Source organism: Salvelinus sp. IW2-2015, linkage group LG19 (genome assembly GCF_002910315.2).
Source record: "Salvelinus sp. IW2-2015 linkage group LG19, ASM291031v2, whole genome shotgun sequence".
NCBI classification, from domain to species: domain Eukaryota; kingdom Metazoa; phylum Chordata; class Actinopteri; order Salmoniformes; family Salmonidae; genus Salvelinus; species Salvelinus sp. IW2-2015.
Window position 1 is genome coordinate 27,492,826 of NC_036859.1, and position 26,974 is coordinate 27,519,799.

General features: G+C 41.0%; 3 protein-coding genes and 1 long non-coding RNA gene across 6 annotated transcripts in view; 2 read left to right on the top strand and 2 right to left on the bottom strand.

Annotated features, from left to right (window-relative positions):
* Positions 1-1,706: 1,706 nt before the first annotated feature.
* Positions 1,707-6,124, bottom strand: LOC111979487 (protein phosphatase 1 regulatory subunit 7). The gene is made up of 10 exons (XM_024010071.2): positions 6,014-6,124; positions 5,200-5,298; positions 4,960-5,015; positions 4,633-4,698; positions 4,343-4,473; positions 3,982-4,144; positions 3,635-3,751; positions 3,200-3,304; positions 2,830-2,916; positions 1,707-2,440 (listed from the first exon to the last, which is right to left on the bottom strand). Exons 1-10 carry the CDS (start codon positions 6,051-6,053, stop codon positions 2,264-2,266), a joined length of 1,041 nt encoding a protein of 346 aa, XP_023865839.1. The 5' UTR covers positions 6,054-6,124; the 3' UTR covers positions 1,707-2,263.
* A 5,445-nt stretch (positions 6,125-11,569) lies between these two features.
* LOC111978980 (uncharacterized) lies at positions 11,570-17,706 on the top strand. Of its 3 annotated transcripts, XM_024009236.2 has the most exons (6): positions 11,570-11,938; positions 12,139-12,327; positions 12,546-12,821; positions 14,145-14,240; positions 15,633-15,659; positions 16,682-17,706. In XM_024009236.2, exons 1-6 carry the CDS (start codon positions 11,881-11,883, stop codon positions 16,759-16,761), a joined length of 726 nt encoding a protein of 241 aa, XP_023865004.1. In that variant the 5' UTR covers positions 11,570-11,880; the 3' UTR covers positions 16,762-17,706. The 3 variants fall into 3 exon arrangements, with proteins under 3 accessions (XP_023865004.1, XP_023865005.1, XP_023865006.1); XM_024009237.2 differs by lacking the exon at positions 14,145-14,240; XM_024009238.2 differs by lacking the exons at positions 14,145-14,240; positions 15,633-15,659.
* A 157-nt stretch (positions 17,707-17,863) lies between these two features.
* Positions 17,864-19,423, bottom strand: LOC139029291 (uncharacterized). Its single transcript, XR_011481590.1, has 2 exons — positions 19,244-19,423; positions 17,864-18,799 (listed from the first exon to the last, which is right to left on the bottom strand). It is a non-coding gene; the product is annotated as an uncharacterized lncRNA (long non-coding RNA).
* A 251-nt stretch (positions 19,424-19,674) lies between these two features.
* LOC139022613 (5'-3' exoribonuclease 1-like) overlaps positions 19,675-26,974 on the top strand; it is a 23,866-nt gene continuing 16,566 nt past the window's right edge. The window contains 4 exon segments of the mRNA XM_070448931.1: positions 19,675-19,897; positions 21,671-21,903; positions 22,011-22,108; positions 22,375-22,484. Of these exon segments, the coding sequence (XP_070305032.1) occupies positions 19,823-19,897; positions 21,671-21,903; positions 22,011-22,108; positions 22,375-22,484 (516 nt within the window). The 5' untranslated portion in view covers positions 19,675-19,822.

The following is a 26,974-nucleotide window of genomic DNA, read 5'->3' on the forward strand; positions in this document are numbered from 1 at the left end:
AGTGTTGGTCTCATGTTCCATGAGCTGAAATTTTCCATAACCACAAAAAGCGTATTTCTCTGAAATTGTGCATGAATTTGTTTACATCTGTTAGTGAGCATTTCTCCTTTGACAAGATAATCCATCCACCTGACAGGTGTGGCATATCAAAAAGCTGATTAAACATGATCATTTCACAGGTGCACCTTGTGCTGGCGGGAATAGAAGTCCACTCTAAAATGTGCAGTTTTGTTACACAACACAATGCCACAGATGTCTCTTGTTGAGGGAGTGTGCAATTGGCATGCTGAGAGCAGGAATGTCCACCAGAGCTGTTGCCACAGAATTGAATGTTCATCTCTCTACCATAAGCCGACTGCAATGTCATTTTAGAAAATTTGGCAGTTCGTCCAACCAGCCTCAACCACAGACAATGTGTACGGCGTTGTATGGACGAATGGTTTGCTGAAGTCAACGTTGTGAACAGAGTTACCCATGGTGGCCGTGGGGTTTTGGTATGGGCAGTCATAAGCTACAGACAACACAATTACATTTTATCAATGGCAGTTTGAATGCACAGGGATACCGTGACAAAATCCTGAAGCCCATTGTYGTGCCATTCATCCGCCTCCATCACCTCATGTTTCAGCATAATGCACGGCCCCATGTTGCAAAGATCTGTACACAATTCGTGGAAGATGAAAATATACCAGCTCTTCCATGGCCTGCACACGTCACCTGTTGAGCATGTTTGGAATGCTCTGGATTGACATGTACGACAGCATGTTCCAGTTCCCGCCAATATCCAGAAACTTCTCACAGCCATTGAAGGAGTGGGACAACATTCCACAATCAGCCTGATCAACTCTATGCGAAAGAGATGTGTTGCACTGCATGAGGCAAATGGTCACACCAGATACTGACTGGTTTTCTGATCCCCACCCCTACCTTTTTTCTTAGGTATCTGTGACCAACATAGATATCTATATTCCCAGTCATGTGAAACCCATAAATTAGGATGTTATTTATTTATTTTAATTGACTAAATTTCCTTATATGAACTGTAACTCTATAAAATTTTATTATTTGTACTGGTTTATTTTTCAGTAGAGCTCAGACTGCAGATGAATTTGAATCAGGACATTGTAAATAATCAAACTTGGTCTTTGACCCATTCAAAACAAATCCATTTAAGAAACTAAATAAAAACAAATGAATCAATGAAACAGTTGAGAACAAATCTTACAGCAAAAAAAATCCCACTCTTCACATGTGGTTATACTCTCTGGTAATTGGGTCATGTTCATCAGGCAAGAAACACAAAACAGAGTGAAACATCTGCTCTTGTCCAAGAACCACTTGTTTCAGTTTTGCCCCATTGCAAAATGCTCTGCTACATTTTTTCCTAACGCACAAACCACTGGTTTGTTTCTTGGTGCATCCATGATTTGGCATTCAGAACAGCACATTTGCTTTATTGTCCCGAAGTGGACCCGTTTCAGAGTATGCTTCTTTGTGACAGGTTGTGAATTAAGTTCAATACTTCATTGAACAACAGATACAGCGTCTGTTTAACATAGCTACAATCTGAGGGAAGCTTAGTGTTATGGTGAGCTAAATATCCCCATGGCAACCCCACCAAGTATCATACACACCAACACACCCTGTGTTAGCACCACTAAAGGCAGCAGCTACCAGTGTCACATTTAGTATATAGTCTTATTTAAAAAAAAAATATGTCTGGCAAGTTTAGACCTTCCTGAAGGAAATGTGATGAACACTCAAATAAACCATCAGAAATACCTTTATCCCACCTCCTTGTAATTTCAATAACAAAGGGAGAAAGACAGACTGCCTTCTCCTTTTATATCCCTCCAGACAAAAGGACAATCAGGCAGAGCAATTATTCCCTACTCCACATCCAAAGGGGGAAAAGAAGGAGGGGGGGGGGGTCCTTCTGACATCCCTGCAGCTCCCACTCCTCCCAGCCAGTCCAATTCTGACAATAAATTAATATGCATTAACACAATAGCATAGGTTAGATGGTCAGTGTAAATGTGTACATGCGTGTTTTACATGAGACGGTAAGGCAAGTGAAAAGTGATGGTCGGAATGTGTGTGTGTGCTGGAGTGTATGTGGTATACAAGGACACTCGTCTGTATCTGTAGGTGTGTGCCTGTGGTGAATGAGTCTGTGTGCAGTAAGCACAGGTCCATTTTGCAGTTGCAGGGGAAGAACAATGAGTGGATGGACCCCGAGGTGGGGGTGTGAGGTGTGGCCCGGTCAAAAGCGGATGAATGTGGCATCGATCTGGCGTACGGAGGGCAGAGCCAGCATGATCTTCCTGCGATATTGGGGGTCCTTCTGTAAGGGGTTCCTTTCCAGGTACACCGTCTCCAGGGCCTTGGAACTCTTCAGCTCATCCAGATCTGACCAGTTCTCTAGCTGATTATCATTCATCTGGGAAAGAGGAGTTGATATGCTGATTAGAAAATGTATTTGAATCACAACAGACCTATTCATTCCTCCAACAAGTAACAGTGCTCCATTTATTATAAACTGGGTGGTTCGAGCACCGAATGCTGATTGGTACCATGATTATGGAAATATTTGAACTGCTCTAAATTACATTGGTGACTAGTTTATAATAGCAATAAGGCACCTCAGGTGTTAGTGGTTGCAAATATACCACAGCTAAGGGCTATATCCTGGGACGCGTTGCATCGTGCATAAGAACAGCCCTCAGCTGTGGTATATTGGCCATATTCCACAATCGTTCAGCCCTTATTGCTTAAATGACTCTTTCTCTTCCCTATTCACCATGAACCTTAAATCCCTTTTTCTCTTACCCAGAATTCCTGTAGGTCTGTTAGATGGCTGATGTTTTCGATTTTCTTTACCCGGTTGGCTGCGATGTCCAGAGTTGTGAGCTTTTTCTGTATGTGGCCAAACAGCATCAAAATTGACACACTTCGATTTCTGAAACAATTCTTGGCATTGAACTAGCTTGCAAACACTGATTCAACATGAACTTTGCAATAACTACAGTACATGTAATCGCAAATGACTACATGCATTGGCTGTGTGTGGAACATTTTACCACATCACTACATTGGTTTATTGGGCTTCCATAAACATTGCATTCCTGGGGTAATTTCATTGGTCACCATGGCAATGTGCATGGCCCTACAGTCGTGCGGTTGCCGTTGAGTGACTCACATTGTTCTCCAGGCCCTCAATGACCTCGATGCCGTTGTGACTCAGGTAGAGTTCCTTCAGGTTGACCAGACCCTGCAGACCCTCCATCTTGGTGATGCGGTTACTCTGAAGAGAAAGGAACACAACATATCCTCAGAGACCAAAATCCACTTGTCTCTCATATTGTATCATCATGAGTAGATGTGTTTCTACAGTTCAGGGTGACTAAACAGCACACAACCGAGCTGGGTCACTAAAGCAAGAAAATGTGCATTTAACATTTCTGCAGTGTTTCCAAACATTAATACATTACAGGAAGCAGTGGTGAGGTGTGTGTCAGGGTCAATTTAGAAAGTAAACCGAATTACAATTATTCTCAATTGAAAATTGGAATACTTCCAGAATTTACCCAAACCATGGTGTGTGTGTGTGTGTGTGTGTGAGATAAATACATACCTGGATGCTGAGGACTGTCAGATTGTGAAGGCCTTCCAGATGCTGCAGCTGAGTGATCTTATTGGTGCCCAGAAACAGACTCGTCAACGATGACAGCCCGTCCAAGTTCTCTATTAGCTGGAAACAACAAGGCATGTACACAAGTTAGGTCAAGTAATCATTCCTCACCTCTTTAAAGCAACAATGACTTTCTGGTGCAGAGTGGCAACCAATTATGAGACAATACTCAAACCAAATCTATACCAATGCAAAGACATTATGTTCTACACATTCCAATTCTATTCCATGACATTCCAATATATGTGAATACGCAATTGACTGCCTGTGACCCCTGGCCTCTGTCTTACCCGGATGCGGTTGGAGCCCAGCTCCAACATCTCCAGGCCAGTGAGGTGGTCCAGGTTGGCGATGTGGCTGATCTTGTTGTGCAGCAGAAAGAGCTTCTTTAGCCCCATCAGACACTCCAGACCCTCCACCTTCCTCAGTAGATTGAAGGACACGTCCAGCTGACTGGAGATCAGAGTCAAAACACATTCAAGTTCAACTCAACTGTACAGAAACTTTGTGCGAAATGGTGCATGAAATAACAGTTGCTTCAGTCAGTGTAAATGGGGAGAGGGATACACTAATTAAAGGTTGATCATTGAGGCAATCTCTAGGTCAGCTGATAGGGAGGGAAACACTGGCGTGTGGTCCCGTCAGACTCACTCCAGCTCTTTGAGGGTCTGCAGGTTCTCAAGTTTGCGGATCTGGTTGTCGTAGAGATCAAGCTCCTTCAGCATCACTAACGTCTCCAGGTTTTCAATCGTCTTGATCAGGTTCTGCCTTAGAGAGAGCGTCTGAACACACACACAGCATTAAATCAAATCATCTAGTCATACTGTTTGTGCTGACAGTCTCCATTACTCCACTGTGATAATGTCACACATGTTTTCCATAAAATAGCCATATGAAGTATTTACAATGGGTGAGTGACAGACAATAGTCAACCTACTGACCTTAGCCTTCCTCAACACCCCCAGTCCCTCAATCTTCCCAATACGACAGTGGACAAAATCCACATCCTGAGAATAAGAGGGGTAGGTATTCAGTAGAGAACTACATTGGAATAGCATTCATAATTCCATGAGGCAAACTTACAGCAACTTTTATATTTGTCATTTAGCAGAAGGTTTTATCCAGAGCGACTTACAGGAGTAAGAGTTAAGTGCCTTGATCAAGATTTTTAACCTAGTTGGCTCAGGGATTTGAACCAGCAATCGTTTGGTTACTGGCAGAACACTTATCCACCTGCCACCATTATAACACTACTCCCCCTCCCTCACCTCTTCCTCTGGGTCCAGAGTTATGGTATCCATTTCAACAGGAGGCTCCTCTTTAACTGTGTACAAAGAGATATGTCAAGGGGTGACTTAACACAGCATCTAACTAGAGTAAAAGTATGCGCTAGCTACAATAGCACGAAATGKTTTCAAACAGATTAAATCAAAATATTTTCTTCAGTTTGTGTATACGAAGCGTGACACTATACTTGTGTACAACTATAGCTTGTGTATTGCCACCACCTGTGGTATGGGGCTGATTGGCCCCATCCACCTCCCCATTGATGCTCTTCCTCCTGGTCTCATCATCTCCAGACTCCTCTGACTCGCCCTTCCGGTCCACTGCACATAGAGAACAGATGGGAAGGCACAGCCAGGGTCAATCAGGCAGTCACTTAAATGTAGTTTGGTCATTATACGGAAAACTCAAACGCCCATGTAATAGACTCAAGTGATCTGCTATGGTATGGGCGCCACTTTATGGGCGTCTCTGTCTGCAACCTACTGCTACCTGATCAGTCGCATGTTCATCATTAGTAACATATGTATACTATTACATCTTGTTTAGAACTTAGAAGACAGCAAGTTTTTTTTCCGACTGCATCTGCCTGACATTTCTATTTTAGATGTTGAAGAATCCGACAAGAGGGTAAAATCTCCACGTTAGCTGACTGGACAGCAAGGACCAACCAGCTAGCTAGCGTACCTTGACAGACCAATCACCATGACATATTCCCACTTAGTTGCTACGCTAATGTTAGTTAGCTACATTAAAACGAGGATGCCATTCAAACAAAATACATTATACATGCTAATGTAGCTACATAGTTGTTTGCTTGCGCACGAAAACAAGATATTGAATGACATTGCTAACAAGCAAGGTAGCTAGCTAACGTTACTACCTAGCTATCTGGCTAACAACATTAGCTAGATTAGCATGTTCAGGGAGGGAGGAGACAAAGTAGCACACAATGAAATACCCTCGGGCATACATATATCAATTTCATCACTCTCATGATAAAATATTTGAGATGCCGTATTTAAAATGTTTACTCACCTTCCATCTCTTGCGGCTCTCCAACAGACAGGGTAGCCATGTTTGTTTCCAGATAACCCTCCCTTTTTTATTGGTAATCTCCTCAGTCAATCAGGAGGCTGCGCCACTGGTCATAATATACCATTCATCTGCTTTGTGTGTGCGATTTTCAAGATCAAAAATCATCCCTTCCTCCCGCTCTGTCTCTGTCTCTCTCAATTTCAATTTAAGGGGCTTTATTGGCATGGAAAAAATATGTTTACATTGCCAAAGCAAGTGAAAGAGATAATAAACAAAAGTGAAATAAACAATAGAAAATGAACAGTAAACATTACACTCAGAAAAGTTCCAAAATAATATTAGGTCTATCTATATACAGTGTTGTAACGATGTGCAAATAGTTCAAGCACAAAAGGGAACATAACTAAACATAAATATGGGTTGTATTTACAATAGTGTTTGTTCTTCACTGGTCACCCTTTTCTTGTGGCAACAGGTCACACATATTGAAAATATTGCTGCTGTGATTGCACACTGTGGTATTTCACCCAATATATATGGGAGTTTATCAAAATTKGATTTGTTTTCGAGTTCTTTGTGGGTGTAGTGGCTTCCTTTCCTTTCTACCGTAGCCACTGCCCAAGCCTGAAGCGGGGTTGTTTCGTACGCATACAGTCCACACTCAAGGTTTCCAAACGGCCAAACATTCAATGAGATCCAGGGATATGGTGCAACAAAAATGTTTATTCTTCTTATATGTAACAAAAAAAATGATTCTCCAATCAACTTAAAGCATAGATTACTTGATATGGAAAATACAAAATATGACCTGTCTGTATGTATGTCTGTATGGTCAATAAACTATACCGCTCCCGCGTCTAGCAAGGACTCCTTCCCCCCGAAGGCCCAACTTCCTGCCTTTAWACTAACACATTTAACACAGTACAATGAATGGGCAAGAGGGGGGGCCAAAAACTGAGTTAAACTAACAACAAATGAATATATCTCAATCAGGTAAATATAAATCATAAAGGTACGTACCTAATATTTCATCAYATACATGAATTTAATATATTTACACAAATGTACACGGAGCTCAGTATGTTCAGTCTTTTMTACAAATATGTCCAAATCTGAGGGAAATATGTGTCTCTAATATTGTAATACATTTGGCAGAAGGTTAGGAAGTGCAGGTCCGTTTCCACCTCATTTTGTGGGCAGTGCGCACATAACCTGTCTTCTCTTGAGAGCCAGGTCTGCCTTGAGAGTGGCCTCTCTTAATAGTGAGGCTATACTCACTGAGTCTGTACATAGTCAGTCACAGTGGTGAGGTATTCTGCCACTGTGTACTCTCTGTTTAGGGCCAAATAGCATTCTAGTTTGCGCTGTTTTTTTCTTTCCAACATTCTTTCCAATGTGTCAAGTAATTATCTTTTTGGAATTTGTATTTATTGTCCTGTTATCTGGACCTTTTTTGGAACACCATTATTTCTGTCTTACTGAGATTTACTGTCAGAATCTGTGCAGATTATTTAGATGCTGCTGTAGACCAAGACACTTAGCCTTCCTTGGTTGCTGACAGAAGCACCAGATSATCAGCAAACAGTAGACCTTTGACTTCAGATTCTAGTAGGGAGAGGCCGGGTGCTGCAGCCTGTTCTAGTACCCTCGCCAATTTGTTGATATATATGTTGAAGAGGGTGGGGCTTAAGCTGCATCCCTGTCTCACCACACGGCCCTGTGGAAAGAAATGTGTCTGTTGTTTGCCAATTTTTACCGCACACTTGTTGTTTGTGTACATGGATTTCATAATGTCGTATGTTTTTCCCCCAACACCACTTTCCATCAATTTGTATAGCAGACCCTCATGCCAAATTCAGTCCAAAGCTTTTTTTAAATCAACAAAGCATGAGAAGACTCYCTCTCTCTCAGGCAATGTTTATAAAGTCGCTTCCTGTCTGGCTGGCTGGTTTTCCACTTGAAGTAAAGTACACAGAGTGAGACCAAGACACTGCTGTTCTTATTATCTTGACACGGATCTTTACACCCAAAACAATATTCCCTTCCATTGTGTGCCAAGCTTTATAGGAGATGATTCTCTTCAGCACACAATAACACACACACACACACACACAGTAGCCTATGTACACTGTGGTTTGATAGTGTGTGGTGTGTTGTTACTTTTAGACTTCTACTCAAGTTGTATTTTACTGGGTGACTTTCACTTTTACTTGAGTCATTTTCTATTAAGGTATATTTACTTTAACTCAAGTATGGCATTTGGGTACTTTATCCACCACTGCAGACAGACACACACACACACACACACACACACACACACACACACACACACACACACACACACACACACACACACACACACCACACACAACCACACACACACACACACAACACACACACACACACACACACACACACACACACGTAGCCTATGTACAGTACACTGTGTTTTGATAGTGTGTGTAACTTCCTCTATCTTCCGTCTTCTGTTCAGCTGTGGGACAATGAGTTAGTTACAAACAGACTGAATTCTACACATTTCATCTGTGCTCTAGTTCTGGTTATACCTGTAGAGTCATGATGTTTGAAAACATCCACCTTTGCAACAGAGGAAGATACATACTGTATATATACATAGCATTCATACTCATGTCCTGCCGTATGCCTAATGTCTGGTAACAATGTCTAGAAACATCCAAGAACAAACAGTTCTGTACTAGTAGTATAGTAGCCTATGAAGAGCTATGTGGCTGATTGCTTTAGAAATATGCACATTTTCTCACCATTCAGATTAGGAAAAAAAAAATCTGAAAAAAATCTATGTTTGTGGTTTCACAATTCAGCTTTTAAACACCAATTGGATGTCAAAATTGGCCATACATTAACTTTCTGGTTGGATGACCTCAAAACCAACTTAAAGCACTTTACATGAGGAAAACAATTCAGGGGCATTTGTAACTGTTATTGGAAGATTTTATATGTCTGTCTGTCTGTCTGTCTGTCTGTTATGGAAGCATTTAGCTGCCAAAACTCAATTGGAAATGCAAATTGATAAATTATAATTAACATCATGTTGGCAATTCCTTTTCCTAAATGGGTATGCATTTGTTGTGACAAAATTCAAATTCCAAACTATATTTACCCTTAAACCACACAGAGTATGGAAAATAATTTTCAATTTTCAATTGCCAATTGAGAATAAATTTTATTTTTGTCACAATTCATGCTATCACATTAATAAGGAAATGAAATAGCAAACATGAGAAATGATTGTCATGTAAGTATCTACATTAGATTTTTAAATGTGTCAGTGTTGTACTGGATGGTACCACGGAAATGAAATATCAAACMCACTTTGCTATTTCTTTTTCAAATTGGCAGACATTATGCATACTCAATCATGAAAATGATAATGCAATATTTTTTTTTTTGCAGAGTAAGACCGAGACACTGCTGTTCTTATTATCTTGACACGGATCTTTACACCCAAAACAATATTCCCTTCCATTGTGTGCCAAGCTTTATAGGAGATGATATCTTCAGAGACTACTGCTGGTGAGTGGGACTACTGCCCTCCCGACCCAGTGTTGTGCTGTCTGAAGCACACAGTGGTAAAACTCTCTAGAGCATGGGAGGATCCTGCTTTGATATACTCCCTGTGCATCACATGGTACCATAATATTCTCTAGTTAGTACATGGAGATAACAGCATGCTCTTTGACCACTTCTTCATGTGAGCTGCTGCCTCCTTGACCTATTTAGTTTTCTTTGTATTGCAGAAAATGCTTTGGAGAAACAAAATACAATGCAATTCCCTGTTGTTGTCTTAACACACACACACACACACACACACACACACCACACACACACACACACACACAGTGGTGTAAAGTACTACTTAAGTCGTTTTTTGGGGTATCTGTACTTCACTATTTATACTTTTGACAACTTTTACTTTTACTTCACTACATTTTAAAGAAAATATGTACTTTTACTCCATACATTTTCCCTGACACCCAAAAGTACTCGTTACATTTTGAATACTTAGCAGGCAGAAAATTGTAAAATTCACATTCTTACAGGAGAACATCTCTGGTCATCCCTACTGCCTGTGATCTGGCGGACTCACTAAACACAAATGCTTAATTTGTAAATTATGTCTGAGTGTTGGAGTGTGCCCCTGACTACCCGTAAAATAAAATAAAAACAAGAAAATTGTGCCGTCTGGTTTGCCTAATATAAGGAAATAGAAATGATTTACACTTTTACTTTTACTTTTGATACTTAAGAATATTTCAGAAATTCCATTACTTTTGATACTTAATATTTAAATCAAATACTTTTAGACTTCTACTCAAGTAGTATTTAACTGGGTGACTTACTTTTACTTGAGTAATTTTCTATTAAGGTATATTTACTTTAACTCAAGTATGGCATTTGGGTACTTTATTATTTAAAGCCTATGTACAGTACACTGTGGTTTGATAGTGTGTGCAACTTCCTCTATCTTCGTCTTCTGTTCAGCTGTGGGACAATGAGTTAGTTACAAACAGACTGAACTCTACACATTTCATGCTGTGCTCTAGTTCTGTTTGTACCTGTAGAGTCATGCTGTTTGAAAAGATCCACCTCTGCAAAAGAGGAAGATACATACTGTATATGTGTCACGCCCTGACCTTAGAGATCCTTTTTATGTCTCTATTTTTGGTTGGTCAGGGCGYGAGTGGGGGTGGGCATTCTATGTTGTGTTCTATGTTGTCTAGTTCTATGTGTTTGGCCGGGTGTGGTTCTCAATCAGAGGCAGCTGTCTATCGTTGTCACTGATTGAGAACCATACTTAGGTAGCCTTTTACCACCTATGTTTGTGGGATGTTGTTTTCTGTTTTGTGTGTCTGCATCAGCCAGAACTGTTTCTGTCGATATCTTTGTTATTTCAGTGTTCATTAAAGAAATATGGACACGTACCACGCTGCACCTTGGTCCTCTCCTTCCAACAGCCGTTACAATATGGACATAGCATTCCATGTACTATATTTACCTTTAAACCACAGATTATGGAAAAGCATTTGCAATTGCCAATTCAGAATGAATTTGATTTTTGTCACAATTCATGCTATCACATTAAGGAAATTAAACGGCAAACATGAGAAATGATTGTCATTTAAGCATTTCTGTTAGATTTTTTCAATGTGTCAGTGTTGTACTGGATGCTACCATGGAAATGAAATATCAAACACACTTTGCTATTTATTTATGAAATTGGCAGACAATTTGCATACTCAATCATGATAATGATAATGATAATAATGATTATGCTATAATGCTATAATCTTTTTTTGCATTTCAAATAGAATTGTGTCACAAAAAAATTCTTACCCATTTAGGAAAAGCAGACATGATAGTGATTTATATTTTTTCCATTTGCATTTCCAATTCARTTTCGAAAGCAAAATGCTTCAATAAACTGTTCCTATGTCACTCCTATGAGGTAGGCTGCCTTGATGCGCTCTTGTGAAGGACCTACCCATTTTTTCATTTTAAAGGGACCATCCTCGCTCTGACCTATCAGCCATTCACATCCCAAACTACTGAAAATCGTAGTGCGCTTTTAAAAGACAACAGTGACGGACCACTTGTAGCCTCAAGTTCGGAGGATATGCACGCACACCTATGGAGGACCTTTGATTGATATCCACGTCGACCTTGGCATATCCGTTATCCATTCTCCGTGTTTGTAYTTGCAAGGGAGAACAAGAAGGAAGAGTCCGTTATATTTATAACTAATCTATTACATTTGGAGAACGTCTTGGAGGTAGCTAGTGCATAATTTCGAATACCCGTTCTAGTTAGGAGAAGTAACTGCAAAGATGCGACTTCCACTTACATTCATTCTGATTTGCGAGCTTTGTTGGGGTTTTAAAAGGGGTACGTTTTTCATTACATTACATTACATTTAAGTAATTTAGCAGACGCTCTTATCAATTGCTCACTTTGCCATTCCTTTATTGTACAATGTGTTCATTTTACCACAACATTCACTACTATTGTGACTGTTGTGAATATAAAGGTGTTCATAACAAATGAATAGTCTATAAATGTTTGCTTTTTAATATGTTTTGTTGTAGACATGGTCATTCAGTTCCAGCGGTCGGGAGTGGTCGGTGAGGTCGAGCAGGTATTGATCAACGGAGCCGCTCTCTTCAGCTGCGAGAAAGACGTCAACGGCATTCTCCGTGCTGTATTGTTGGGCAACTACAGCGAGTCTTTTCAACAGGCGTTTGAGATAGAAGAAAATGTCAACAACACCATGACAAGTAGGCCTAATGCATAACTATGAACTTACTGAAACACACACACATACAGTACACAAACCAAACCTTTTGAGAGCACAGGTGCCTTGCTCAAGGCCACAATGGCAGGTACCTGAGACCTGACACTTTTATTGCCCATGCTGGGACAAATCTATCTCATTGCCTAACAAGGTTACATTCATTCTTAACCATTCCTTTCCTTTTTYCCCATCCATGACCAGAAAATCATACTTACCAGTACCTGCGTGTGCATGAAAGCAAACTGGACGGATTTCGAGTAGTGCATTTGACTGAMCGGCTCCTGGTTGACGGGAATTACTTCCTGACTCTGGACCGAAACACAGACACCTGGACAGCTAAAGTACCACAGGCCCTCGCGCTCAAACAGCTTTGGGACCAGGACACTGAGGGCATGAGGCTGGAGAGGATTCAACTCCATGAGAGCTGTGCCAAACTGATGAAGGAGCTCAAACATTCTGAGCCCACCACCACTGGAGGTAAGGTCACAGGGGGAGGCCTACTTGGTGACACTATGTTTACAGTGTACATTGAAAGAGTAGTGTATAGATTAGAAGGCAGTGTGTGTGGGKTGTGGGTGTGTGTAGAACATGGAGATGTGTGAAACTTAGGCTTAGCGCCAACTGGTAAGACGCTTCAGGAGGGCGGTCACGGTTGCTAGCAAGGCAGAGGTCCTGGGTTCGAGCTTTGGTGTGAGCGAGATGTCCTTTGATGTCCTTTAGAGTGGTGCCTAGTGACTATCTACATTTGCGCTGAGCTCAACGCTGGGGTTTGTAGTGAATACTTTTTTTCATAAMCCATTAAAGTCCTCACCTTAAAAGGTACATAAAGTGCAGAGTATCAAAATCCTGAGCCATTTGTAAATGTGTTTTTTTAGTGTGGTGCAATAGCAGATAAGGTTCTGTCTGACACTTCTGAATTAGACATGTTCAGTTTMAAAAAATGTCAATACATAAATGGTAGAATAATGCTATTTTACCAAAATAGWSWSARMACAYMWYMWMAWAYAYWWWRARAWAYRYWTTKWKMKYKWKASAMAWWWYWSTSWYMWCWSWRMAMMRMKRTGWSAYMWYWTWYWYTWWRARWWYTSWSASWGTKTTTTTKTTGTTGCTTGTGTGCCATTTTTGCTGGCAGACTAGCCTAGACCATACTTAGAGGGAGATGGAGAACCTTCTAGCACCAAGTTCAAATGGGTTTATGCAGATAGAACTTTCTAGCTGTTAATTGTTTTCACTTAAAATGTATTTAAAAATATATATAACTTTTCAAACATATGAAGAACCATCTAAAGATCTATTATATGTGACTAACTAATTTCTGACTAAAATGTGAGGTAGAACCTTMTAGTCCCATGGTCTCTATTTGTAGTTGAACAAGGCATTGCGTGTATAGATTTTTTAAAACTTTTTTTAGACTTGACTTGGAAAAACTTGTGACTCGACTCGCTCTTTGAATGCACGACTTGGACTTGGCTCGAGACTCAAACCGTTCTACTTGGGACTTAACTAAAGACTTGGACCTTGTGAGTTGAGACTTGCTTGTGACTCTAATAGTGACTTGGTCCCACCTCTGGAATAAATACACAGTGAATAACGAATAAAAATAAAGAGTAAAAATAACATGGCTATATACTGTATGTGTGTATGTGAAGCTCGTGTTGGGTGTAACAAAAGGCATAACAACTCAAACACCCTCAGGCCTACACGCCACAAAATCCACAGATTGTTCCCTTTCTTTAGTCACTTGTTTAACTAGTTATGAAGCAGGTGAATCAGGGGAATTCCTGATGTTGTGTGTTCAAGGAGGGATGTCCATGCTGGCTGCCCTTGCTTCTTTGCTAGCAGGCCTGGCCTTTGTTGCCCTGGTTACCACAAGCTTCCTCATCTTTAAACAACAAGGTGAGCGACATTATAAAGCATACCATACTGGTTAATCACTTGTGGTCCCCCCTGATCTTTAAAGAACCAATCTGGGATATTTACAGAATGGCTTTCATAATCTGTATTTAAACGACAAATTTTAGATCAAAGCGTCAGCTATGGAGAAAGGTTATTGCATGTAATTACATGTTTATGTACTTTATACTTTTATATACAATTCTATATGTGACTTTGGATCTTTGATGGTAACATTATTGTGCTGTATAAAAGTAATTGTGTACATACAACCTTCCCCATGACAACATGTACCTTTTAGAATGTATTGATACCCCTTGACTTATTCCTTGACTTATTGTGTTACAGTCTGAATTCAAAATTGATTACATTTGTTTTTTTAACTTCCTCATCTGCACACAATACCCAATAATGACAAAGTGAAAACATGTTTTTAGAAATTGTTGCAAATGTATTGAAAATTAAATACAGGGCCTCCTGAGTGGGGCAGTGGTTTAATGGTTTAAGGCACTGTATTGCAGTGCTAGCTGTGCCACTAGAGATCCTGGTTCGAGTCCAGGCTCTGTCGCAGCCGGCCGCGACTGTGAGACCCATGGGGCACAATTGGCCCAGCATCGTCCGGGTTAGGGGATGGTTTGACCGGCAGGGATGTCCTTGTTTCATCACGCTCTAGCGACCCCTGTGGCRAGCCGGGCGCATGCACGCTGACACAGTCTCCAGCTGTACGGTGTTTCCTACGACACATTGGTGTGGCTGGCTTCCGGGTTAAGCGGGCGTTGTGTCAAGAAGCAGTGCGGCTTTGTTGAGTYGTGTTTTGCAGGACGCACGGCTCTCGACCTTCGCCTCTCTCTCTCTCGCTCGAGTCCATATGGGAGTTGAGGCGATGAGACAAGACTGTAACTACCAATTGGATACCACGAAACTGGGGAGAATTATTAAAAATAATTTTAAAAAGACAATGAAATATAGAAATATCTAATTTACATAAGTATTCACACCCCTGAGTCAATACTTTGTAGAAGCACCTTTGGCAGCGATTACAGCTGTGAGTCTTTCTGGGTAAGTCTCTAAGAGCCTTGCACACCTGAATTGTACAATATTTGCACATTATTCTTTTCAAAATTCTTCAAGCTCTGTCAATTTGATTGTTGATCATTGCTATACAGCCATTTTCAAGTCTTGCCAAGAAAATCAAAAATATTAATTTCACTTTGATATTATGGGGTATTGTGTAGGCCAGTGACAAAAAATCTCAATTTTATGAATTTTAAATTCAGGATTTAACACAACCAAATGTGAAATAAGTCAAGGTATGTGAATACTTTCTGAAGGCAATGTCGCTAGATTACAGCAGAGCCAATAGATAATGAGTCTTGTTTCTCCATCTCTCTTTAGATCCCAACGTTTCAGGACACCCTGGAAGTAAGAATGTTTTCACTTCAATCTGTCCCCATCGGTTTCTCGGTTAACAGTAATATGGGTTTGTTGGTTGTCTGGGCACTGCTGCTTCCTAAACCACACCCTGTAAACATTAACATGACTGGACACARCCTCTATAATAGTTTCCTTATGTTTTGATGCTACTGGCCTCTGTGTGTTTATCTTACTGGTGTGGGTGTGTGTCTATATGTCTTACACGGGTAGTTCCCTTTTTGTCAAAAGTGKGATTCCTAGGGCCGAGGGTAGTATTCATGATCAGAGTATAGTGTCATCACCTATGTAATGCAAGGCCTCATCCTGACAGTGAATGATTGGGATTCCACGCTTCCTAGACATTCCTATATTAGAATGATGCTGTTCAAACATGTTCAGCAACATAGTGAGCAGCTGTTTTGGTAAATCCTGATTGTGTCCCAGTTGTAGGTCTATGTCACTTATGCCGTTAGCACACGAGTGACGTGTATGTTCATGTACTCTATCTGCATTGCACAATAGAAATAGAGATCATGGGAATGGCCAAATTGACCACTATAGCAGAACAGTATTGCAAAAGTAGACAGAACCAACAGTGAGAGAATGATGGACACTTGAACCCTACACTGCTGTAGTGCTGAGTGGTTATAACTAATGTCTCCTACCACAGGAGGTTGCTGGTACCTTAATTGGGGAGAACAGGCTTGTGTTAATGACTGGAGTGGAATGGTATCAAATACATCAAACATATGGTTTCCAGGTGTTTGATGCCATTCCATTTACTCCGTTCTGGCCATTATTATGAGCTGTCCTCCCCTCAGCAGCCTCCTGTGTCTCCTACCACCTGTTGGGTGCATGTGTTTGTGTTCACGTCTTCTTACTGTTGTCTCATCTCTCATTTCCCATTTTGGCATAGTGACTGTTGCGTGACTGAGGTAAACATCAGTAGTTWACTGTGTTTGTATGTCTAAGGTATGTTTTACATCTTGATAAAATGTGTGTTTGTGTGCGCTTCTTTTTCCTCCCGGCAGGTGTGCTTGGCTCCATCGTCCACTATCCTCAGAACGTCACAGAAACACCTCGTCCAGGAAAAGGCTATCAGGTTCTCTAAAACCCAAAGCTCCTTTCCCAATATACTTCTGATGTCAACTGGTCACTACACAGCAGTGTGGTCTGGTCACACCCTTTCACCTGTCTTTGTGCTTGTCTCCTGGTCTGTTGCCAGTTTGTCTTGTCAAGCTTACGAGCGTGGTTTTCCTAGTCTTTTTTCTAGCCCTCCCGGCTCCGACCTGTTCTGCCTGCCCTGACACTGAGCCCGCCCGCCTGACCATTCAGCCTTACCTGACCTCGAGCCCGCCTACCCCCCTGTACCTTTCGGACTCTGACCTGGTTAATGCACTTCTGCCTGTCCTCGACCTGCCTATTGCCTGCCCATTGTATTTTAATAAATATCAGAGGCTCGAACCATCTGCCTCCTGTGTCTGCATCTGGGTCTCGCCCTCTGTCGTTATAGGTCTGGTGACCAAAATACCTTGGTTGCGTTCGCATTTCCTACCTTTCGACTCAAAATGTATGTTCACTCCTCCTTGATATGGTGGAAACTGCAAATACACATTTTGGGGTATGGGCATTGTAATTCAACAATATGTTCCCTGGTCCGTCCAACTCTCTGGTCCCCGTTTCTCCCTGGGCATTCTACCAAATAGGCCTATCTTCTGTATACCACCCCTTCCTTGTCACAACACAACTGATTGGCTCAAACGCATTAAGAAAGAAAGAAAATCCACATATTAACTTTTAACAAGGCACACCTGTTAATTGAAATGCATTCCAGGTGACTACCTCATGAAGCTGGTTGAGAGAATGCCAAGAGTGTGCCAAGCTGTCATCAAGGCAAAAGGTGGCTATTTTGAAGAATCTAAAATATRATATATACTTGTTTTACACCTTTTTGGTTACAACATGATTCTATATGTGTTATTTCATAGTTTTGATGTCTTCACTATTATTCTACAATGTAGAACATAGTAAAAATAAAGAAAAACCCTTGAATGAGTAGGTGTGTCCAAACTTTTGACTGGTACTGTACATCACAGAAGACTGAAATATAACAATTGTGCASTGGTCTAAGGCACTGCATCTCAGTGCAAGAGGCGTCACTATAGTACCTGGTTCGAATCCAGGCTGTATCACATCAGGCCACTAGAGGGCAGTTTGGTCATTAGACTGCAGGAAAGACTACCTGTTTATTACTTTTGTACTGGTTATAAAATATACAGAAGTCATCTTTCATTGCAAAAATCTAGATGCTGAATTTACCACAGTGATCTAAGGATTTTCATACGCTCCGATGAACTCAAAAGGTCAATTTGGTTAGGGTTCCAAAACAATAAAAGAAAACAACATGATTTGATAACCCACCCTTGATTATTTTCTAACCACACAATCTGAAGTACATGAAAGAGCTCAGTAGGGTAAGCCTACTTGAAATTCTGGCTGGAGCAATTTCTAGAGGCATTCTACATATCATCCCTTTAATACTTTTCCTGAAATACAATGGATTTTTTTTTAACAAAGTCAATTTTTGAAACAGTGGAAGAGATTGCCAGAGCCTTATTGTTTGCATTGTTCCTCACCGTCATGTCAACAAGCTTTGTAGGTTGGCCACCTTTGCCACAGTGTAACTTCAATGGGTGAGAGAGGTGAGGGTAAATATTTTGAACAAAAATAGAAATGCAACATGTAAAGTGTTGGTCCCATGTTTCATGAGCTAAAATAAAAGATCCAAGACATTTTCCAAAATTGGTCTGCAATTGGTCTACATCTGATGAAACTGTGGGTTTGTACAACCRAATTAGTTTCTGACAGTTTGTGCAGAAATTGTCTTAGGGAAGCTTATCTGTGTGCTCATCGTCCTCACCAGGGTCTTGACCTGACTGCATCGGGGTCGTAACTGACTTCAGTGKGCAAATGCTCACCTTCGATGGCCACTGGCACGCTGGAGAAGTGTGCTCTTCACAAATGAATCCCATTTTCAACAGATGGCAGACGGCGTGTATGGCGATGTGTGGACGAACGGTTTGCTGATGTCAACGTTGTGAACAGAGTGCCCCATGGTGGCGGTGGGTTATGGTATGGGCAGGCATAAGCTACGGACAATGAACACAATTTCATTTTAATCGATGGCAATTTGAATGCAGAGATACCGTGACGAGATCCTGAGGCCCATTGTCGTGCCATTCATCCACAGCCATCACCTCATGTTTCAGCATGATAATGCATGGCCCCATGTCGCAAGGATCTGTACACAATACCTGGAATCTGAAAATGGCCCAGTTCTTCCATGGCCTGCATACTCACCAGAAATGTAACCCATTGAGCACGTTTGGGATGCTCTGGATTTACATGTACGACAACGTGTTCCAGTTCCCGCTAATATCCAGCAATTTCACACAGCCATTGAGAAGGAGTGGGGWAACATTCCACAGGCCACAACAGCCTGATCAACTCTATGCGAAAGAGATGGCTCGCACTGCATGAGGCAAATGGTGGTCACACCAGATGCTGAATGGTTATCTGATCCACGCCCTTACCTGTTATTTTTTTAAGGTATCTTTGACAAACAGGTGTATTCCCAGTCATGTGGAATCCGTAGATTAGGGCCTAATGAATTTCAATTGACTGATTTCCTTATATGAACTGTAGCTCAGTAAAATCTTTGAAATTKTTGCATGTTGTGTTGCTCGTCATTAGCTGGTCCCGCTTCTTTGTGCTGACATGGAACCAGTAMTTACTAACTGCGTGTATCGCCGGGAACAAATAAATGATTGCACAAGAATGAAAGTGCCACATTAAAAGAAAAAACAAGCCTATAYTTGTTATTTATACATTTAAATTGTGTGTTTTATTAATATTTGAAACATGATATCTATTTGATCACACAGTACATTTAAAAATGTTGTGTTTGAGAGCTGGCTTTTTGGTTGTTACGTCATTGATTCCACCCGGACTGTTTTCCTGGCTGGACAGTTACAGCTAGCTAGTTAGCGTAGCTGCTACAGAAACAAAATCCCKGACCCCGTAGCAAACACAACTTCTCATGTAACTTTACACATCTCTTATACCGTTGAAATTGTATAAATTTAGCTCAAAGGGAAGAGTTTGTGGTCAAGATGGGAGTACCAAAATTCTACCGATGGATTTCAGAGCGATACCCTTGCCTGAGTGAAGTTGTCAAGGAACATCAGGTATGATATCGATATTCTACGTTGCTTATTATTAACGTTACTGTTGCAGCTAGCTAGCAAGCGAAATATAGCAGGCCTATAACGGGTTCATATCCACGTATTGCTGTTTCCACTCTGCTGCACTCGCTACTGATATGATTATTATGGTAATACATAACCCAACATTTTATTGTAAATATAAACATAGCTATAGCTAGTTAGCCAACCAATATTTACCAACCAATTTCGTGTTTGACTCCATTTCCMTCTAGGTACTTATTTAGCCAACCAGTTTATGTTACTACTACCAGCTCCGTTTAGATTATCATAACAATAAGTCTACAGTGTGTGAATAAGACCTATGTTAGCTACCTATACTTTAAGTTTGTCAAGTAGCTAAATAGAACATTATTCTGAATAACACATTGCAGTCGTCGACCTGATACAACACTGTCGCTGCCAAGTTAGCCCAAATATATCGCCATCAGTGGTGGAAAAAGTACGCATTATATTAATAGGTGCGTGATTTGGACCATATTGATGTCCTGCCTGAGCGTTCGATTAATGTAAMGAGTACTTTTGGGTGTCTGGAAAATGTATGGGAGTAAAAAAAGCATTATCTTTAGGAATGTAGTGGAGTAAAAGTTGTCAGAAATATAAATAGTAAAGTACACATACCCCAAAATAGTATCTAAGTAGTACTTTAAAGTATTTGTATCAAAGTACTTTACATTACTGATTGGCAGGTATGCAATATGCATTAGGTAGTGGCATGTTGACCTCAGGCCACAGTAAGACTCTGTGACCCTCAGCCCYGAGTCATGCTTTGGTTTAGCTACATGCGTGTTAACAGCATGTTAATTTTTCCTAAATAATAATGCACTTCTTCCTACTGTTTCCAGTTAATCCCACAAGATAATTTTTATCCTCAACTCATAAATACACTTCCTCCATTATTCAAGGATTGACGCTATTAATCAAATTTCAAGTCAAATGTATTTATATAGCCCTTCTTACATCAGTTGATATATCAAAGTGCTGTACAGAAACCCAGCCTAAAACCCYAAACAGCAAGCAATGCAGATGTAGAAGCACGGTGGCTAGKAAAAAMTCCCTAGAAARGCCAAAACCTAGGAAGAAACCTAGCAAGGAACCAGGCTATGAGGGRTGGCCAGTCCTCTTCTGGCTGTGCCGGGTGGAGATTATAACAGAACATGGCCAAGATGTTCAAATGTTCATAAATGTTCACAAATAATAATCAGGAGTAAATGTCAGTTGGCTTTTCATAGCCGATCATTCAGAGTATCTCTACTGCTCCTGCTGTCTCCAGAGAGTTGAAAACAGCAGCTCTGGAACAGGTAGCACGTCCGGTGAACAGGTCAGGGTTCCATAGCCGCAGGCAGAACAGTTGAAACTGGAGCAGCAGCACGGCCAGGTGGACTGGGGACAGCAAGGAGTCATCATGCCAGGTAGTCCTGAGGCATGGTCCTAGGGCTCAGGTCCTCCGAGAGAAAGAAAGAAAGAAATAGAGAATTAGAGAGAGCATACTTAAATTCACACAGGACACCGGATAAGACAGGAGAAATACTSCAGATATAACAGACTGACCCTAGCYCCCCGACACATAAACTACTGCAGCATAAATACTGGAGGCTGAGACAGGAGGGGTCAGGAGACACTGTGGCCCCATCCGATGATACCCCCGGACCGGGCCAAACAGGCAGGATATTATCCACTTGCTATAGGTTAATAGACATACTACTCCAACATCCCACTTTCCCCCCTCTCCTCCAGATTCCAGAGTTTGACAACCTCTACCTGGATATGAATGGCATCATCCACCAGTGCTCCCACCCAAATGACGAGGACGTCCACTTCCGTATCTCGGAGGAGAAGATCTTTGCAGACATCTTCCACTATCTGGAGGTGCTGTTCAGGATCATCAAGCCCAGGAAGGTGTTCTTCATGGCCGTGGATGGGGTGGCTCCTCGGGCCAAGATGAACCAGCAGAGAGGCAGGAGATTCAGGTAATGATCATGATGATAACAACTTCATTTGAACTTTATGTGCTGTATCTGTGACAGAGTGGCATAGTGATGGATCACACATCTTCATTAACATGTTTCTTGTTAAGGTCGGCCAAAGAAGCAGAGGACAAGATAAAGAAGGCCCTAGAGAAAGGAGAGGTCCTACCCTCTGAGGCCCGCTTTGACTCTAACTGTATCACACCTGGTATGTATAGCCTACTACACAAACCATCCACTTCTCCACCTATCTATCTGTCAACTCATACTCTCATCCAAATCCTAGGTTTTAGRATGTAGGTGTCATGAATGAAGGTGTTTGTATTCATTAGGGCACACCATAGCAAAATGTTTTCCAACAGAAAAGGAAATGAAGTTTTTCTTATTATTAAGTTCCGGTGGTCCCTCCCAGTTTTGGTCTGTTTTCTTCCGTTTGGTGCCTAATGAATACGACCCATCAAATCTCTCCTGTAGGGACGGACTTCATGGCCAGGTTACAGGAGCAGCTCAAGTACTTTGTCAACAGTAAACTGTCCACAGACAATGCCTGGAAAGGAGTTAACGTCTACCTTTCTGGACACGAGGTGAGAGCTGGGGGCTCTGTGTGTATGTCTGTCAGTGTGTGTTTCTGTTGCACATTTCCCAGATTTCCCCACAAATGTTTCATAGTGATTTTACTTCTGTTATCCTCGGTGACTGACTGTAACTAGGGCTGTGGCGGTCATTACATTTTGTCAGCTGGTTATTGTCATGCAAAAGACTACCGGTCTCACTGTAATTTACCGTTAATTAACAAACAAATGTAGCATCTCTAGGCCTCCACACATACAAGCTGCTGATGCGTGCCTTTGAAAACATCAACATTTTAAAAAGTCTAATAAATTAATTGAATATACATCATCACAGTAAATCCATTATTTTAGGCAGGTGTAAAAAAAAAAACACTATGAAATGAAGAAAATGTATTTCAGAAGAATATAATATTAGTTGGCCTGCTGTATGTTATCTGACTATGCGCCATGTCATAGGCTGTAGGCTTGTTCATTTTAGCAAACAAGATATGCTTATAAGTCCCATGCCATTATATGATTTTATAGTAAGAAGATTATAAAATAGATGCTGAATAAAATAGAAAGCATATTTTTCCATTCTGGAGCTAGAGTACGCATATGAAGTGGCTAATTTGAGCATAAAATTGATCATTTGAAGCAGGTCCTACAGTGCATTTGGAAAGTATTCAGACCCCTTTCCTTTTTCCACATTTTGTTATGTTACAGCCATATTCCAAAATGAATTAAATGTTTTCCCTCATCAATCTGCACATAATAGCCCATAATAACAAAGCGAAAACAGGTTTTTAGAAATGTTAGCAAAAAAAAAACAGAAATACCTATGAGACTCGAAATTGAGCTCAGGTGCATCCTGTTATCATTGATCATCCTTGAGATGCCTCTACAACTTGATTGGAGTCCACCTGTGGTAAATTCAAYTGATTGGACATGATTTGGAAAGGCACACACCTGTCTATATAAGGTCCCACAGTTGACAGTGCATGTMAGWGSAAAAAYCAAGCCATGAGGTTGATGGAATTGTCCATAGAGCTCCGAGACAGGATTGTGTCAAGGCACAGATCTGAGGAAGGGTACCAAAAAATGTCTGCTGTATTGAAGGTCCCAAAGAAAGCAGTGGCCTCCATCATTTTAATAGAATAATTTTTAGAAGCACAAGACTCTTCCAAGAGCTGGCCGCCCGGCCAAACTGAGCAATCAGGGAGAAGGGCCTTGGTCAGGGAGGTAACCAAGAACTCGATGGTCACTCTGACAGAAGCCCCAGAAGTTCCTTGGAGATGGGAGAACCTTCCAGAAGGACAACCATCTCTGCAGCACTCCACAATCAGGACTTTATGGTAGAGTGGCCAGACAGAAGCCACCTTTACTAAAAGGCACATTACGTCACGTCTGAAAGAAACCTGGCACCATCCCTATGGTGAAGCACGGTGGTCACAGCAGCATCATGTGGGGTTGTTTTTCGGCAGGAACTGGGAGACTAGTCAGGGTCGAGGGAAAGATGAACGGAGCAAAGTACAGAGAGATCCTTGATGAAAACCTGCTCCAACGCTCTCAGGACCTCAGACTGTGGCGAAGGTTCACTTTCAACAGACAATGAACCTAAAGCACACAGCCAAGACGACGCAGGAGTGGTTTGGGACAAGTGTCTGAATGTCCTTGAGTGGCCCAGCCAGATCCCGGACATGAACCCGATCAAACATCTCTGGAGACCTGAAAATAGCTGTGCAGCGACGCTCCTCATCCAACCTGACAGAGCTTGAGATGATCTGCAGAGAAGAATGGGAGAAACTCCCCAAATACAGGTGTGCCAAGCTTGTAGCGTCATACCCAAGATGGTTTGAGGGTGTAATCGCTGCCAAAGGTGCTTCAACAAAGTGCTGAGTGAAGGGTCTGAATACTTATGTAAATATGATATTTCAGTTTTTTATTTTTAATAAATTAGCAAACATTTCTAAACCTGTTTTTGCTTGATGGGGGGGGGGGGTGATTTTATACATTTTAGAATAAGGCTGTAACTTAACAATGTGGAAAAGGTCAAGGGGTCTGAATACTTGCTGAATGCACTGTATATGCTAGCCTTAGTTATTTGGCAACTTTAGTTGTGAATGATAAAAACCTTAGAAAAAAACTGAAAAAAATCTGTTCGGGAACATCGATAGTGACATGTTTTCCCAACAAAACGTATTTGATTAAACTATTGACAGCCCCGCTCTCTGCGTTCTGGAGAAAGGAATGAAGGAGAGTGGGGAGGAGATTGAAACGCGGTGGTAAGATATTCTGTAGCTAAAGGTAATGTGGCAGCCTATTAATTATGAAAATATAAAATTGCCCTATTACTAGGCTATTYAAAATCAAATACAAATTCACTATAATTGTTGGTTAACTCTGAATTTGTTTAATTTAGGCTAGACCAATTATGTACCAAAGATATGTTAAATCAGTTATTTTTTTCTGCCTTCAGTAATATGCGGGAAGGCGATGTATTGTATAGTGGCACAATCATTATTTTAATTCAGTTTTATTTCCATGGGCTCATATATAGGCCTACGCATAATTCTCTATGTGCATAAGGTGTTTTGAATGAATCATCACCTTAGAAAGCGCTGTCTATTTAGTTGTGTTTGAAACAACATCCACAACAACCATGTTTTCCTGTTGTTGAACTTCTTTCTTCAAATTGATCAATCACACTGAGGTGAGTTTTAAAAGCACGATACTGTTTTGATGATGTTTGATGTGATTTTTTGATTGCATTTACATTGCTGTCAGAGTGGTTAGAGGGACAATGGAGCCCTGACTACCAGGCTGACCTGATGATCGTTAGTGAGTTGGTACTATGTCCAGAGTGCATAGGAGGAGATTACCATGACTCAACAGTCACATTGAATTTGACTGTGGTCATGACTCATGACTACCAGTGTCGCGGTAATACGGTCACCTCAACGGCCCTAACTGTTTCTCTCTCAGACGGTAATACGGTCACCTCAACGGCCCTAACTGTAACGCTGTTTCTCTCTCAGACGGTAATACGGTCACCTCAACGGCCCTTACATCTGTAGGAGAGTTATCAAATAAGTTAACACAACAGACCTTACATCTGTAGGAGGAGTGAGAGATATCATAGTTAACACAACAGACCTTACATCTGTAGAGAGGAGAGAATATCATAGTTACACACAAGACCTTACATCTGTAGGAGAGATATCATAGTTAACCAACAACAGACCTTACATCTGTAGGAGAGATATCACAGTTAACACAACAGACCTTACATCTGTAGGAGAGTATCACAGTTTAACACAACAGACCTTACATCTGTAGGAGAGATATCATAGTTAACACACCAGACCTTACATCTTAGGAGGAGTGAGATATCACAGTTAACACAACAAACCTTACATCTGTAGGAGAGAATATCATAGTTAACACAACAGACCTTACATCTGTAGGAGAGATATCACAGTTAACAAACAGACCTTACATCTGTAGGAGAGATATCACAGTTAACACAACAGACCTTACTCTGTAGGAGAGATATCACAGTTAACACAAACAGACCTTACATCTGTAGGAGAGATATCATAGTTAACACAACAGACCTTACATCTGTAGGAGGAGTGATAGATATCATAGTTAACACAACAGACCTTACATCTGTAGGAGAGATATCATAGTTAACACAACAGACCTTACATCTGTAGGAGAGATATCAAGTTAACACAACAGACCTTACATCTGTAGGAGGATATCATAGTTAACACAACAGACCTTACATCTGTAGGAGGAGTGAGAGATATCATAGTTAACACAACAGACCTTACATCTGTAGGAAGGAGTGAGAGATATCATAGTTAACACAACAGACCTTACATCTGTAGGAGAGATATCATAGTTAACACAAAAGACCTTACATCTGTAGGAGGAGTGAGAGATATCATAGTTAACACAACAGACCTTACATCTGTGAGGAGTGAGAGATATCATAGTTAACACAACAGACCTTACATCTGTAGGAGAGATATCATAGTTCACAAACAGACCTTACATCTGTAGGAAGGAGTGAGAGATTCATAGTTAACACAACAGACCTTACATCTGTAGGAGAGAATTATAGTTAACACAACAGACCTACATCTGTAGGAGAGGAGTGAGAGATATCATAGTTAACACAACAGACCTTACATCTGTAGGAGGAGTGAGAGATATCAAGTTAACACAACCGACCTTAAATCTGTAGGAGGAGTGAGAGATATCATAGTTAACACAACAGACCTTACATCTGTAGGAGAGGAGTGAGAGATATCATAGTTACACAACACGACGCTTACATCTGTAGGAGAGAGTATATCATAGTTAACAACAGACCTTACATCTGTAGGAGAGATATCATCAGTTAACACAACAGACCTTACATCTGTAGGAGAGGAGTGAGAGATATCATAGTTAACTCAACAGACCGGTACATTGTAGGAGAGAATATCATAGTTAACTCAACAGACCTTACA